This window comes from Salvelinus namaycush, chromosome 14, assembly GCF_016432855.1.
Source record: "Salvelinus namaycush isolate Seneca chromosome 14, SaNama_1.0, whole genome shotgun sequence".
Lineage (NCBI taxonomy): Eukaryota > Metazoa > Chordata > Actinopteri > Salmoniformes > Salmonidae > Salvelinus > Salvelinus namaycush.
This window is the reverse complement of record NC_052320.1, coordinates 11,779,562-11,795,412: the sequence shown is the minus strand read 5'-3', so window position 1 is coordinate 11,795,412 and position 15,851 is coordinate 11,779,562. Positions and strand designations below refer to the sequence as shown.

General features: G+C 42.8%; 1 protein-coding gene across 2 annotated transcripts; it reads right to left on the bottom strand.

Moving 5' to 3' along the window:
* Nucleotides 1-125: 125 nt before the first annotated feature.
* LOC120059149 (CCN family member 2-like) lies at nt 126-9,485 on the bottom strand. Of its 2 annotated transcripts, XM_039007984.1 has the most exons (5): nt 9,318-9,485; nt 8,096-8,312; nt 6,644-6,892; nt 2,996-3,219; nt 126-1,731 (listed from the first exon to the last, which is right to left on the bottom strand). In XM_039007984.1, exons 1-5 carry the CDS (start codon nt 9,387-9,389, stop codon nt 1,348-1,350), a joined length of 1,146 nt encoding a protein of 381 aa, XP_038863912.1. In that variant the 5' UTR covers nt 9,390-9,485; the 3' UTR covers nt 126-1,347. The 2 variants fall into 2 exon arrangements, with proteins under 2 accessions (XP_038863912.1, XP_038863913.1); XM_039007985.1 differs by lacking the exon at nt 2,996-3,219.
* Between the last annotated feature and the right edge of the window lie 6,366 nt (nt 9,486-15,851).

The window sequence follows — 15,851 nt, the reverse complement described above, 5'->3', positions numbered from 1 at the left end:
ACACAACTATTTGCACTGATACTGTGAGTCCAATAGAGGCCAGTAGATGTCAATGATGTTACATGGCTTTCTGATTTTGGGACTCTACATTGTGTATGTTGAAATATCAGCACACAAATCACTAATCAATTATAAGGAGTTTTATCCGAAAGTTACAGAAGAAATTACAACAACATCTCAATATAGCAATATAATTATTGAATAATACGCAATGTACAAATGAGCTCAAGCTTTACACAAAAGGCATTGTGAATGGAAAACTGTTTGGACAATGCATACAATCAGCGATACAATTGTACGTTTCAAAAAGCATAAGAATGGTTTATATTTACAGCAACATAGAAAATAAAAGTACAATTTCATCTGACTAAGAACACAAAATAGACACATTTATAAACAAACAAACAAACTGATATAACAGATGGAATTTGCATGTCAAGTACAGTATATATCGACTCAAAAGTTGGTGTCATTCTGTAAAATAAATTCACGAAAATGTAAGTAACAACACTTATTCACTTAACTAAGTCAGGGCACGAGTCCAGGAGAAACACTAGGACCTAAGATGAGTCAAGAAAGGCAACAAATGACTCTGGTCAGGTGTCGTCTAGTCTAGTCATATGATACTACAGTTGGTCAATCAGTAAACAAGACGTGTTGTGTTACAGTAGTTCACTTCCATATGCTAAACAGTAGCTCTATCGGTCTGTTTCTGCTCACTTGCCAACTCCTTATGGAAACGTCATGCTAAATTTTTGGCTTGACAATGTCCATGTAGTAGAGAAAAACACAAACAGACCTGGGACCAGCCTAGCTAATTAGGGTTTATTGACCTATTCTACTCCTCATGAGGTCACCCTATGACAGGTGATAAAATGGAATAGAGTAGAGGTCTTAGTGCAGACTGAGCTTGTCCAGTCATGTCAGGGCTTTATCCCCCAACTCAGTCCCAGTTTATTACCCAGAAGACCATTTCACTTCCCCTATCTATCCTAAGAAGTATAGGTTACACCTGCTGGATCCAGCCGTGATAGAGAGAGGCTCTGTTCCAATATCCATACTTGTATACCACTTAGAAGGAAGCAATGTAATTGGCATGTATTCAGCAATGTATTTGGCAAGTAGTGTACCAGTATGGACATTGGGATACAGAATAAGTGTTGCTCCCATGTCTCAGTATGGGAGTGTCAGTGCATGAAGGGGGGTAGGATAGGGCTCTAGATCTCTACAATAGTAAAGTGGAGATCTCCTGGGCAAAAGCCCTATGCGGACAATATTGAGGTGGAGAGCCACGGTGGACACCCTAGGTTCTCAAGGGGGCCTAGAGGATTGAATCGAAATGCAAGTCTAGCCCCAAATGGCAGGGCTCCTGTATGAGCGTGAAGGGCCTGTGTAGGGTACAGCTGCATAGGGGCCTGAAGCTGAGTAGGGTACAGCTGCATAGGGGCCTGAAGCTGAGTAGGGTACAGCTGCATAGGGGCCTGAAGCTGAGTAGGGGCAGTTGTAGTGACAGACACAGGACTGGATCATCATGACTGCCCGGTGTAGGAGCCTGCCTGTGGGGCACCGGAATGCCACGGTGGCCGTGCTGGTCCGGTAGGGGGTGCAGCAGCGGGCGTCGGTACACTGGCCACAGTACCGGGGCCGGTAGACTCGTGTGCTGTAGCAGCCCTGGTGCACCAGTCTCACTGGCACCACTGACCTGTAGCTCGGCTCGCAGCGCCGGCCCGACTGAAAAAACACACACAGATCACCAATGTTAGCCTACTAGATGAGCTCATGGCTGCTGAGAATAGAGGTTCATGTATGTTTTATTAAATTAGGAATGAACTCAAATGAACTCCAACACAAGCATACTCCAGACCATACAGTACGGCCATTTAATAAAGGACTGCACACTTTACATTAGAGTCGATGTGACAGGAGCACACATTTTAGCACATATATGAGGCATATGCATGACATGGGTCCTGTTGATCTTATCTAATATCCCTGTTGACATAACCTAATACCCCCATTGACATAACCTAATATCCCTGTTGACATAAACTAATATCCCTGTTGACATAAGCTAATATCCCTGTTGCCATAACCTAATATCCCTGTTGCCATAACCTAATATCCCTGTTGCCATAACCTAATATCCCTGTTGACATAACCTAATATCCTTGTTGACATACCTAATATCCCTGTTGACATAACCCAATATCCCTGTTGACATAAACTAATATCCCTGTTGACATAAGCTAATATCCCTGTTGACATAACATAATATCCCTGTTGCCATAATCTAATATCCCTGTTGACATAACCTAATGTTCCTTTTGACATATCTAATGTTTCTGTTGACATAACCCAATATCCCTGTTGCCATAATCTAATATCCCTGTTGACATAACCTAATATCTCTGTTGACATAACCTAATATCCCTGTTGACAGAACCTACTATCCCTGTTGACATAACCTAATATCTCTGTTGACATAACCTATTATCCCTGTTGACATAACCTAATATCCCTGTTGACATAACCTAATATCCCTGTTGACAGAACCTAATATCCCTGGTGACATAACCTAATATCCCTGTTGCCATAATCTAATATCCCTGTTGACATAACCTAATATACCTGTTGCCATGACCTAATATCCCTGTTGCCATAATCTAATATCCCTGTTGACGTAACCTAATATCCCTGTTGACATAATCTAATGTTCCTTTTGACATATTCTAATGTTTCTGTTGACATAACCTAATATCCCTGTTGACATAATCTAATGTTCCTGTTGACATAACCTAACATCCCTGTTGACATAATTTAATATCCCTGTTGACATAACCTAATATCCCTGTTGACATACCTAATATCTCTGTTGACATAACCTAATATCCCTGTTGACATAACCTAATATCCCTGTTGACATAACCTATGACATGTGAGGTAGGCCGGTTGGGGAGTGGGTTACGAGAGGTTATATGGGCAGGTACGGGCTCACCATGGGGCTTCTGCGTGGCTGGAGTGCCTGACAGGGCCAGACCTTACAAAGACGGCTCTGCATCTCGAGCCGGCAGGCTGGGTTCTTGTTGGAGACCCGAGTGGAGACCCCGGCGTCACAAGTCCGGGAGCAGACACTCCACTCTGTACTCTGGTCTATACAGTTAAAGGCTGGGTTTTGCTGGGGACCAGACATGCCTGGCCACAACCTGTCTGATCTGGAGGCTGGAGAGAGGAGGCCAGGAGAGAAATGAGACTGAATGGTGAATTTCCTCAAGAAGATTTGATTGCTTGCTTCAGCTGTCTTAAAAAGAAGAATAAGTATGGGGAATAATAGCAGTGCGCTTCGAGCAGGCACACAAACAGGACAATGAGGAATGAGTGACTTGTCACGACATCCAGCTGTTAACAACTCAATCAGAGCCAAAAAACTAATCTGACATCAATTCCCAGTTTTATTTGAAAAAAATGTATCAGTGTGTTTCAGATGTCATAATGTCTCTTAATGACTCAATTGGCCTCAAATTGGACAGGAACTTTTTGTCTTTTTGTATCAAAGAAAAGCAGTGTTATCGACGGAGAGCACTCCCTAACTCTGGTTGGATCTGTGAGTCATAATAACCAGCTGTGTTTTTGGTCCGCTGTGACCAGAACGATATCGGTTTTGGTCAAAAGTAGTCCACTACATAGGGAATAGGGTGCCATATGGGATGTATATGGGAAACATGGTCCACTGGAAGAGGACTTATTATTTAAAAAATAATGTGAATCTTCATCTGGCCAGACTTTCCATTGAAATGCTGTGGTTATATTTGGACATTGTGTCTTTTCATTTGGCCAAACTCACCCCAATTAAATGCTAAACATCCATCAATAAAAGACAATGAATGTCAGTGACATAGCTCAAATCAAATCAAATTTTATCTGTCACATGCGCTGAATACAACAGGTGTAGACCTTACAGTGAAATGGTTACTTACAAGCCCTTAACCAACAATGCAGTTTTAAGAAAAAAATTGATAGTAAAATCTCCCGGGTGGCGCAGTGGTCTAGAGCACTGCATCGCAGTGCTAGCTGCGCCACCAGAGTCTCTGGGTTCGCGCCCAGGCTCTGTCGCAGCCGGCCGTGACCGGGAGGTCCGTGGGGCGAAGCACAATTGGCTTAGCGTCGTCCGGGTTAGGGGAGGGTTTGGCCGGTAGGGATATGTGGATATTGTAAAGTGTGTAAAGTGTAAAGTGGATATTGTAAAGTGGTTGTTCCACTGGATATCATAAGGTGAATGCACCAATTTGTAAGTCGCTCTGGATAAGAGCGTCTGCTAAATGACTTAAATGTAAATGTAAAATAGATAGTAAAAAAATAGATATAATTTCAAAAATGATTAAAGAGCAGCAGCAAAACAACAGTAGCGAGGCTGTATACAGTACAGGGGGTACCAGTACAGAGTCAATGTGCGGGGGCATAGGTTAGTCCAGGTAATTGAGGTAATATGTACATGTAGGTAGAGTTAAATTGACTATGCATAGATTATAAACAGAGAGTAGCAGCAACATAAAAGAGGGGGGGCGGGGGTGGACAATGCAAATTGTCTGTGTAGCTATTTGATTAGCTGTTCAGGAGTCTTATGATTTGGGGGTAGAAGCTGTTAAGAAGCCTTTTGGACCTAGACTTGGCGCTCCGGTACCGCTTGCCATGCGGAAGCAGAGAGAATAGTCTATGACTGGGGTGTCTGGAGTTTTTGACATTTTTAGGGCCTTTCTCTGACAGGAAGCTTTGCCCCAGTGATGTACTGGGCCGTACGCACTAAGTGCCTTGCAGTCGGAGGCCGAGCAGTTGCCATACCAGGCAGTGATGCAACCAGTCAGGATGCTCTCGATGGTGCAGCTGTAGAACTTTTTGATGATCTGAGGACTCATGCCAAATCTTTTCAGTCTCCTGAAGGGGAATAGGCTTTGTCGTGCCCTCTTCACGACTGTCTTGGTGTGTTTGGACCATGATAGTTTGTTGGTGATGACACCAAGGAACTTGAAGCTCTCAACCTGCTCCACTACAGCCCCGTCGATGAGAATGGAGTCGTGCTCGGTCCTCCTTTTCCTGTAGTCCACAATCATCTCCATTGTCTTGATCAAGTTGAGTGAGAGGTTGTTATCCTGGTACCACATAGCCAGGTCTCTGACCTCCTCCCTATAGGCTGTCTCATCGTTGTCAGTGATCAGCCCTACCACTGTTGTGTCATTGGTAAACTTAATGATGGCGTTGGAGTCGTGCCTGGCCATGCAGTCAGGAGTGAACAGGGAGTACAGGAGGGGACTGAGCACGCACCCCTGAGGGGCCCCCGTGTTGAGGATGAGCGTGGCAGATGTGTTGTTACTTACCCTCACCACCTGGGGGCGGCCCGTCAGGAAGTACAGGATCCAGTTGCAGAGGGAGGTGTTTAGTCCACTATTGTGTTGAACCCTGAGCTGTAGTCAATGAATAGCATTCTCACATACTGTAGGTGTTCCTTTTGTCCAGGTGGGAAAGGGCAGTGTGGAGTGCAATAGAGATTGCATCATCTGTGGATCTGTTGGGGCGGTATGCAAATTGGAGTGGGTCTAGGATTTCTGGGATAATGGTGTTGATGTGAGCCATGACCAGCCTTTCAAAGCACTTCATGACTACAGACGTGACTTCTACGGGTCGGTAGTCATTTAGGCAGGTTACAGTACCTTAGTGGTCTTTGGCACAGGCACTATGGTGGTCTGCTTGAAACATGTTGGTATTACAGACTCAGTCAGGGACATGTTGAAAATGTCAGTGAAGACACTTGCCAGTTGGTCTGCGCATGCTTGGAGTACAAGTCCTGGTAAATCCGTCTGGCCCTGCGGCCTTGTGAATGTTGACCTGTTTAAAGGTCTTACTAACATTGGCTACGGAGAGCGTGATCACACAGTCATCCGGAACAGCTGATGCTCTCATGCATGCTTTGGTGTTGCTTGCCTCGAAGCGAGCATAGAAGTAATTTAGCTCATCTGGTAGGCTTGTGTCACTGGTCAGCTCGAGGCTGTGCTTCCCTTTGTAGTCTGTAATAGTTTGCAAGCCCTGCCACATCCAACGAGCATCGGAGCCAGTGTAGTACGATTCAATCTTAGTCCTGTATTAATGCTTTGCCTGTTTAATGGTTCGTCAGAGGGCATAGCGAGATTTCTTACAAGCTTCCGGGTTAGAGTCCCACTCCTTGAAAGCGGCATCTCTACCCTTTAGCTCAGTGTGGATGTTGCCTGTAATCTATGGCTTCTGGTTGGGGTATGTACATACAGTCACTGTGGGGACGACGTCATCGATGCACTTGTGGGATGTTAATATTGTCCTACAGCTTGATCAACAAAATAACATTTGTCATTGTGCTATCCAATTGTGTGAACAATTCCTTATATATGTCAAGTAGCTGTCTAAAACCAGAAAATAACGTTTGGAATCCACAGTGGCTTTTAAATATGGTCCAGTTTAAAGATGTAGCAGAAACCTGCGTCAGAACAGAGGATGACAAGCCTGGTGCCAGATCTGTTTGTATTGTATTGCCAATGACAACCACCATATAGTGGGCTATACAGCACAAACAGATCTTGGACCAGACTAGTGTATGACTGTTATCCAAGCTAGATGTTACCTGTGATGGCATCCTGAAGGATGGTATTGTCCGTGTTCTCACACACCCACTCCTTGCAGCACTTCCCAGGCAGCTGTACCCGCTGGGGGTGTGGACAGTCTGGGCTGGGCAGACGGATGTCCTCAGGGCACAGGGGCACGCAGGTCACACCTCCCCCCAGGCAGCGGCACTGGGTGGCACAGGAGGGCTGGAACACCTGGCCATCCAGGTAAGAAACCCCATTCATCTCACAGCCCAACTCCTCCTGACCTGTACGGGTATGAACAGAACAGAGCTGGGTTCAAATTCTATTTGAAATCTATCAAATAGTTTTAGTGTTTGTTCTAGCATGCCTGGAGTCCAGATGGGCAGAGTTTGTATTTTTGGGACTATTCTATTCTCCATCAAGCCAGGCAAGCTCAATCAAGCACAGATAAAGTATTTGAAAGGATTTCACATAGTATTTGAACCCCAGTATGATGTGGGAACAAGACAGAGAGATCCTCTTAGGCTCCTTACCCTAGACTGGCATCCCCACCCTAATCCTAACCCATACCCTGGAACATGGCCCCTGCTCTGGTCTGAAGGAATACAATTAGGAAAGGAAAACCTCAAACAGAGAGAGACATAGAGAGAGAGAGAGAGAGACATAGAGAGAGTGAGAGAGAGAGAGAGAGAAAGAGAGAGAGAGAGAGAGAGAGAGAGAGAGCGAGCGAGCGAGCGAGCGAGAGAGAGAGAGAGAGAGAGAGAGAGAGAGAGAGAGAGAGAGAGAGAGAGAGAGAGAGAGAGAGAGAGTGACAGAGCTTATGAAAGAGCGAGGTAAGGACACAAGAGGCCCATGTCTACTGCCAAGCCTGTGGGCTATTATGTGATGTTATGGGAAACCAGCCTGTGGCCCAAATGGCACCCTATTCCCTATTAAGTGCACTGCTCTGGTCAAAAGAGGTGCACCATGTAGGGAATAGGGTGTCATTTGGAACACAACTCAGGCCTGGGGAGACTGAGAAGTCTGTTTTGCAATCCATGTGTGTTGTCTCTGCAATCTATCATTCTCAATGGGAAGTGTGTCAACACCACCACTGAAAATAGAGGTTGAGGTGTTTTGAAATACAGGCAAACTAAAGCCCCTCTGCTTTGCGGCTGGCTAGCTGGCTGAGTATCTGCCCTAAACAGAGTGTATGTTTGTCCCTCTCTTACATACAGACAGTCTAACAGAGTGCAGCTTCAAACCCTCTCCCTTAATTTGCTAATTGTCATGGGCAGAGGTTGGTTGTTTAGTGTTAGAAAAGAGTTGTCTATTTGTCCCACCCACACAGACACAGACTGCAAAGCCAAAGCCACACCTGGTCTAAACTGACTCTGAATCTTTCAGACCTGGGTTTGGCTAGGGCAGAGGCTGCTTGTTTACTGTTAGGAAGGGTGGCACTGTTGCGTTTGTTTATGACTGAAAGTCAATAAACAATTGGTACTCACTGGAACACGCTCCAGGGTCGCCGGGGAAGCTAGTGCTGTAGTCACACTGCAGTCCTCGCTGGCTGTCACACACATACAGATCACTGCAGGCCTCACCCTGCTGCCGGGCACACACCTGGCAGCACTGGCAGCCGTCCAGGACCAGAGGGACTCCAGCTGGGCACAGGGGCACGGGGCTGGGGCACTGGCATGGTCCCAGGCATAGCTGACACCACACCTAGAGTAACACGGGGGCAAAGGTTAGAGGTTAGAGCAGGTAGAGATTAGAGCAAGAGGAGTAGGAAGTCAATTGTTGGTCAGTTGTTGTTGTTGTTGTCGTCATAGTCGTCATCATTATCTTCGTCATCATCGTCATCATAATCATCTTCATCATTATGATTATCACCATCATAAGTATCAACAATATCTTCATTGACGCCATCATCATAATCGTCATCAACATCATCATAGTTAAAACAATGCTGCAGTTATGTTCTGAAATAAAACATCCTTTCTTTGACCAACTGTAAGCATGTGTATTTGGTAGAAGTAATGTCTACTATGTCCAACACTGTCTAGTCAAAGTACACTATCTAGTACACTATGTCCAACACTGTCTAGTCAAAATACTCCTGTTTTCAATTACAGGCAGATAATGGAGCCAACCCACAGCAGGCAATCTTTGGACATACTGGCCTCAATTATTCACTGACGGAGCAATGTCATCCCCCCTGGACTCTACCATTGTTTTAAACATAATTTGTCATCTCAAACTATTCTCTATGGCAACTATACAATTTAACATCAAACATTCACAATATTCTTAATACATCAATATTGATCATTATTATTCATGATGATCAAAGTGTACAAAAATTGTCTTTTTTTTGTTGCCCATTTCTAGATAACAAAAAACAAAAAAATCTGAATATGCAATGTACAATACTGGTACATCATGCAATGAACAGCTTATTGTACAAATATTACAAATTGTATCTAGAGTAATTTACAAATATTACAAATTGGCTCTAGAGTAAGTTACAAATATTACAAATTGGCTCTAGAGTAAGTTACAAATATTACAAATTGGCTACAGAGAAAGGTACAAATATTACAATCAATGGAATGTAGTCACATTGATCTCCACAGACAGTCCACATCCTGAGAAACAGGTGTAAGATACAGGTACAGTTCACCTCCCCATACACACAACGAGAAAAGCAGAAAACCAGTGTGGCCTCACCTGCAGTGCACCCATACAGAGCAGTAAAGCCAAGGCTATCACATTGTCACTGAGTTGTCTTGAAATTTCCATTGAAACGACTGTAGGTTGATTGGACTGCTCTGTTGTGTCTGTCTGTCTAACCTCTAAGTGATGAAGTTGTTGCTAGCTAGCTACCAGTGCTGCTTGCTGTTGGCTAACTACTCATTCCTTTGCATGGCTGTCATTTATAAAGTCTCAGCTGTGATGTCACAGAGCTGACCGCCGTGTAAACAGTCACTGGAGCGAGATCAGAAATGTTTCACATTCCTCCTACTCCATGTCATCCATTTACACTTCCAGCCCTTTCTCCCCTTCTTTTCTCCCTCCCTCCCTCCCTCCCTCCCTCCCTCCCTCCCTCCCTCCCTCCCTCCCTCCCTCCCTCCCTCCCTCTGTCTGTTGGTGTGCTGCTAAGTTTACACAGCTTAACACAAGTTGAGGGGAGAAAAATACATTATCCTCCTGGATGTCTACAGGATGTTAAATAGCCTCTAAAACTTATTTGCGGTGTAAAGTTTCCTGCAGGGGTACTCAAGTACGATTTGAGAAGGTCCGGTCACACAAATTTCCTAGGTGGCAAAGGTCCGGATTGATATTGTCATTTATCGGCGTAGTAACAGACCCCCACCTCGCAACCCATGCGACCCCAAACTGTTCACACCCTTCTTGTAGGCGGAAATAACATTTTGCAGTTTCAAAGCCAATTTCGCAAAATTCTACACATTTTGCATCGGAAAGAGATTTTTTGTTGTTGTTTTAAAGCTAATTTCCTGCAATTCTACAAATGTTTCCATGTCTTACGTGTGTTTATCTCACCGCGGTCCGCAAGTTGAGTACTGTATAATAGACTACTATGAATTAGCACATTTTCATCTTCCTTATGTTTTGAGATAGTGGTTTCGCTTTTCCTTTCCATAACATATATATGTATATATACACATATATATGTGACATAACACATATATATATACATACATATATATATGTTTGGGAAAGGAAAAGCGAAACCACAATCTCAAAACATAAGGAAGATGAAAATGTGCTAATTCATAGTATATATATATATATATATATATATATATATATATATATATATATATATATATATATATATATATATACAGTACCAGTCAAAAGTTTGGACACACTTACTCATTCAAGGGTTTTTCTTTATTTTTACTATTTTCTACATGGTAGAATAATAGTGAAGACATCAAAACTATGAAATAACACATATGGAGTCATGTAGTAACCATAAAAAGTGTTTAAAAAGTATAATCAGTTGTGTTGTGACAAGTTAGGGGTGGTATACAGAAGATAGCCATATTTGGTAAAAGACCAAGTCTATATTATGGCGTGAACAGCGCAAATAAGCAAAGAGAAACGACAGTCCATCATTAATTTAAGACATGAAGGTCAGTCAATCCGGAAAATATCAAGAACTTTCAACGTTTCTTCAAGTGCAGTCGCAAAAACCATCCAGCGCTATGATGAAACTGGCTCTCATGAGGATCACCACAGGAAAGGAAGACCCAGAGTTATCCTCCTCTGCTGCGGAGGATAAGTTCATTAGAGTTAACTGTACCTCAGATTGCAGCCCAAATAAATGCTTTACAAAGTTCAAGTAACAGACACATCTCAACATCAATTGTTCGGAGGAGACTGCATGAATCAGACCTTCGTGGTCGAATAGCGGCAAAGAAACCACTACTAAAAGACACCAATAATAAGAAGAGACTTGCTTGGGCCAAAAAACACGAACAATGGACATTAGACCGGTGGAAATCTGTCCTTTGGTCTGATGAGTCCAAATGTAAGATATTTGTTTCCAACCGCAATGTCTTTGTGAGATGCAATGTAGGTGAACGGATGATCTCCGCATGTGTGGTTCCCACCGTGAAGCATGGAGGAGGGTGTGTGATGGTGTGGGGCTGCTTTGCTGGTGCCACTGTCTGTGATTTATTTAGAATTCAAGGCACACTTAACCAGCATGGCTACCACAGCATTCTGCAGCAATACGCCATCCCATCTGATTGAACAAGACAATGACCCAACACACCTCCAAGCTGTGTAAGGGCTATTTAACCAAGAAGGAGAGTGATGGAGTGCTGCATCAGATGACCTGACCTCCACAATCACCCGACCTCAACCCAATTGAGATGGTTTGGGGTGAGTTGGACCGAAGAGTGAAGGAAAAGACAGCCAACAAGTACTCAGCATATGTGGGAACTCCTTCGAGACTGTTGGAAAAGCATTCCAGGTGAAGGTGGTTGAGAGAATGCCAGGAGTGTGCAAAGCTGTCATCAAGGCGAAGGGTGGCTATTTTGAAGAATCAAACAATTAACCATTTTTTGGTTACTACATGATTCCATATGTGTTATTTCATAGTTTTGATGTCTTCCCTATTATTCTACAATGTAGAAAATAGTAAAAATAAAGAAAAACCCTTAAATGAATAGGTGTGTCCAAACTTTTGATTGGTACTGTATATATAAACAGCTGTTTATAGTGAAAGAGACAGAGAGGTTCCACTCCTGAGGAACCATGAGGAAACAAATTTGTCTGAAATGACACCTTATTCACTATATAGTGCACTACTTTTGACCAAACCCATAGCAGGGCTATGGTCGAAAGTAGTGCACTATATAGAGTGCCATTTGGGATGCTGCTTTCTGTAGTGAAGAGTAGCATTGCCCAGCAACCACAGCAAAGCAGCAGAGAATGCTAACATCTAGTCTAAATAAGAGGCTGTGTTACTATAACGGTCAACATAACAGTATGACTGGAGAGATAGAAATATCTTCTTGGGGTGGGTGAAGAATTCTGCAAAAGTCTGGACCATTCACTTAATGTATTAATTAAATAGGCCTACCATAACCGTTACATACCATTGAAACATTTTTGGTTAAGAAATGGATCTAATAAAGAACAATACATTGAGTATTACTTGGGCATCATTATGCCGTTTAATTGCCTTGGTCCAACATTCCATTCAATTATGAGAATTCTTGATAACAGTTCACATGGAGAAAGAAGGCTGGGACAGGGGAGTGAATGGAAAAGAAAAAACAGATTGTTTGAAAATAGAATGAGACAGATGAAATTATGCATGTCCAACACAGGTGCGAGTCATGTGGTTAGCCAGGTACAGCAGACCAAAAGTGAACTCCAGTTTGCTCTAAACTTTGTTTTCAACACCTTTTTATTTTATTTTCACACTGTCCAAGAAATACAGGATTTGCAATGCCCCCAAGCTAATAGGCAAGGCACTAGCCCTGCTGTAACCCACAGTGTACACTGGACATTTGGAGGAGACATTGACTGCGTCTCAAATGGCACCCTTTTCTATATTTAGTGCACTACGTTCGACCAGAGCACAATGGTCCCTGGTCAAAAGTAGCGCACTTCATAGGGAATAAGGTCCCATTTGGGACCCATTTCACAGTGTACATTGGACATTTGGAGGAGACCTTGCTTCAGTGCAGAAGACAACGGGCCTACAGTAACCTGAGGCAATATTGTTTTGTTATGGAATAGAGTATGCATACTTCATACCATGCTTGTTCAAACATACAGGTAGAGCAAAGATATTACAAAGATCAAGTTCACGTTTATTATGAATATAAATGTAATGTCATTATTTGTCCTACTGAAAGCATTCGTTAAAGTAATAAGAAAAAATGATTGCTTTATTTATCCAAAGGAGCAAAACAATCAATGACAAACAGAGCATCAGATCATCAATGATATTTTGGAAGAAATCCAGTCTGAATCGCTCTCTGAATTTCAATGTACACTACTGTGCAAAAGTTTGGGGTCACTAATAAATGTCCTTGTTTTACATGAAAACATACATGAAATTAGTTTCAAAATTAATAGGAAATATAGTCAAGACTTTAACAAGGTTATAAATAATGATTTTTAATTAAAATAATAATTGTGTCCTTCAAATTTCCTCCATTCGCAGCAATTACAGCTTTGCAGACCTTTGGTATTCTAGTTGTCAATTTGTTGAGGTAATCTGAAGAGATTTCAGATCATGTTTCCTGAAGCACCTCCCACAAGTTGGATTGGTTTGATGGGCACTTCTTACGTACCATACGGTCAAGCTGCTCCCACAACAGCTCAATAAGGTTGACTGGCCACTCCATTATAGACAGAATACCAGCTGATTGCTTCTTCCCTAAATAGTTCTTGCATAGTTTGGAGCTGTGCTTTTGGTCATTGTCCTGTTGTAGGAGGAAATTGGCTACAATTAAGCACCGTCCACAGGGTATGGCAAGGCGTTGCAAAATGGAGTGATAGCCTTCCTTCTTCAAGATCCCTTTTACCCTGTACAAACCTCCTACTTTACCATCACCAAAGCACCCCCAGACCATCACATTGCCTCCACTATGCTTGACAGATGGCGTCAAGCACTCTTTCAGCATCTTTAAATTTTTTCTGCGTCTCAAGAATGTTCTTCGTTGTGATCTGAACACCTCAAACTTAGATTCGTCTGTCCATAACACTTTTTTACAATCTTCCTCTGTCCAGTGTCCGTATTCTTTTGCCCATCTTAAACTTTTATTGGCCAGTCTTTGTGTCAGGATGGTGTATTGGAGGCGAAGTCAAGTGCAGGAGAGCAGATTATAATGAACAGGCGCACTTTATTGTAGTTCCAAAAAATGAGAGCACTACATGAAACAAACGTGCTCAAAAACGGAACATAAAAGTAGAGCGCGTAAACTAACACCACCTAACATGAAAACAATTACACACAACACATGATGGGAAACAGAGGGTTAAATACAAGTAGCTTAATTGGGGAAATGAAAACCAGGTGTGTATGGAAACAAGACAAGACAAATGGATATACGAAAAATGGAGCGGCAATGGCTAGAAAGCCGGTGATGTCGATCGCCGAACGCCGCCCGAACAAGGAGAGGGGCTGACTTCGGCAGAAGTCGTGACACTATGGCTTTATCTTTGTAACTCTGCCTAGAAGGCCAGCATCCCGGAGTCACCTCTTCACTGTTGGCGTTGAGACTGGTGTTTTGCAGGTACTATTTAATGAAGCTAGTTGAGGACTTGTGAGGCGTCTGTTTCTCAAATTAGACACTCTAATGTACTTGTCCTCTTGCTCAGTTGTGCACTGGGGCCTCCCACTCCTCTTTCTATTCTGGTTAGAGCCATTTTGCTCTGTTCTGTGAAGGGAGTAGTACACAGCGTCTTGGCAATTTCTCCCATGGAATAGCCTTCATTTCTCAGAACAAGAATAGACTGACGAGTTTCAGAAAAAAGTACTTTGTTTCTGGCTATTTTAAGCCTGTAATCGAACCCACAAATGCTGATGCTCCAGATACTCAGCTGGTCTAAAGGAGGCCAGTTTTATTGCTTCTTTAATCAGAACAACAGTATTACTGTAACTGATGGGAGACGGCACAGTTGGAGAAGTCCCTCAAGGCTAAATACAATGACCCCATTCAGTTTGAAAGGGATACTGTTTAGCTATGTAATGGTATGTGCAGGAACTCTATTTGATTCCATGTTGATTCAAACACACATGGACTGTAGGGCAAAGCCAGGAAAATATTATGGGTCCTATTAATGTAGAAAAGAAAGCAATGATCAAAGTGTTGAGAACTAAAAAGAAATGGAGCCTACTATACCAAATCTGTCACTATGGAGCAAGAATGGCTAACATACTGTATGTTAAAGGAAAATGTCTATCCAACATTAATAAAAATCTAAAAGTGGCTTCAAATATTAAATAATGGTCCAACATAACAACACTGTAACTTACAGAGTTGATGTTTTGTCTGTCCTCACAATGAAAAAGAGTGTTGCAGAAGCCATAATTTCATCTATCAACTCACCTCTCATATTTCTCTCCTCAGCTAACTGAGAGAGTTCAGGTCTGCCAGTTTTATGGTTAATGGGTTTGGGTCAGGGGCACCCTAAAAATCTGAGGGGGCACAAAGTATGTAAAGACACCGGGGGGGTGGGGGGGAGTCCGGAGAGGGTCAATCTAGAGACATAATCAAATTATGCTTAAATATATGTTTTAAAAAAAGCATACCTCTTGAACTATCTGTATCCTCCGGACTGGTATTACTTTTTTAAAGAAACAACACATCCTACTCTGCTAAAATCTGGGTGAAAGATTGAAAGGAATGTGAGTATTATTCAGTACATTTAGTTATTGTTTCCTTTTCTAAAATGTATCAACCTAGCCAGAAGGCATGCCAGCTCAGATAGTTAGACAAAATTGCTAAGTGACTAGTAGTATAAACATACAAAATTACAGGACAAATCTGAGGTGGCACGCTATGGGCACGATGCTGCTGGTTTGGGTGACAGTCAGTTAGTGTGCTCTGTGTGATCTGAATGTGACTGAAAGTCAACAAGCTGTGGCCAGCAACCGTCACAAATAATACACCCACCTTCTCCCCCTGGGGCAGTATCTGACACACACACACACGCAAGCACACACACACACACACACACACACACACACACACACACACACACACA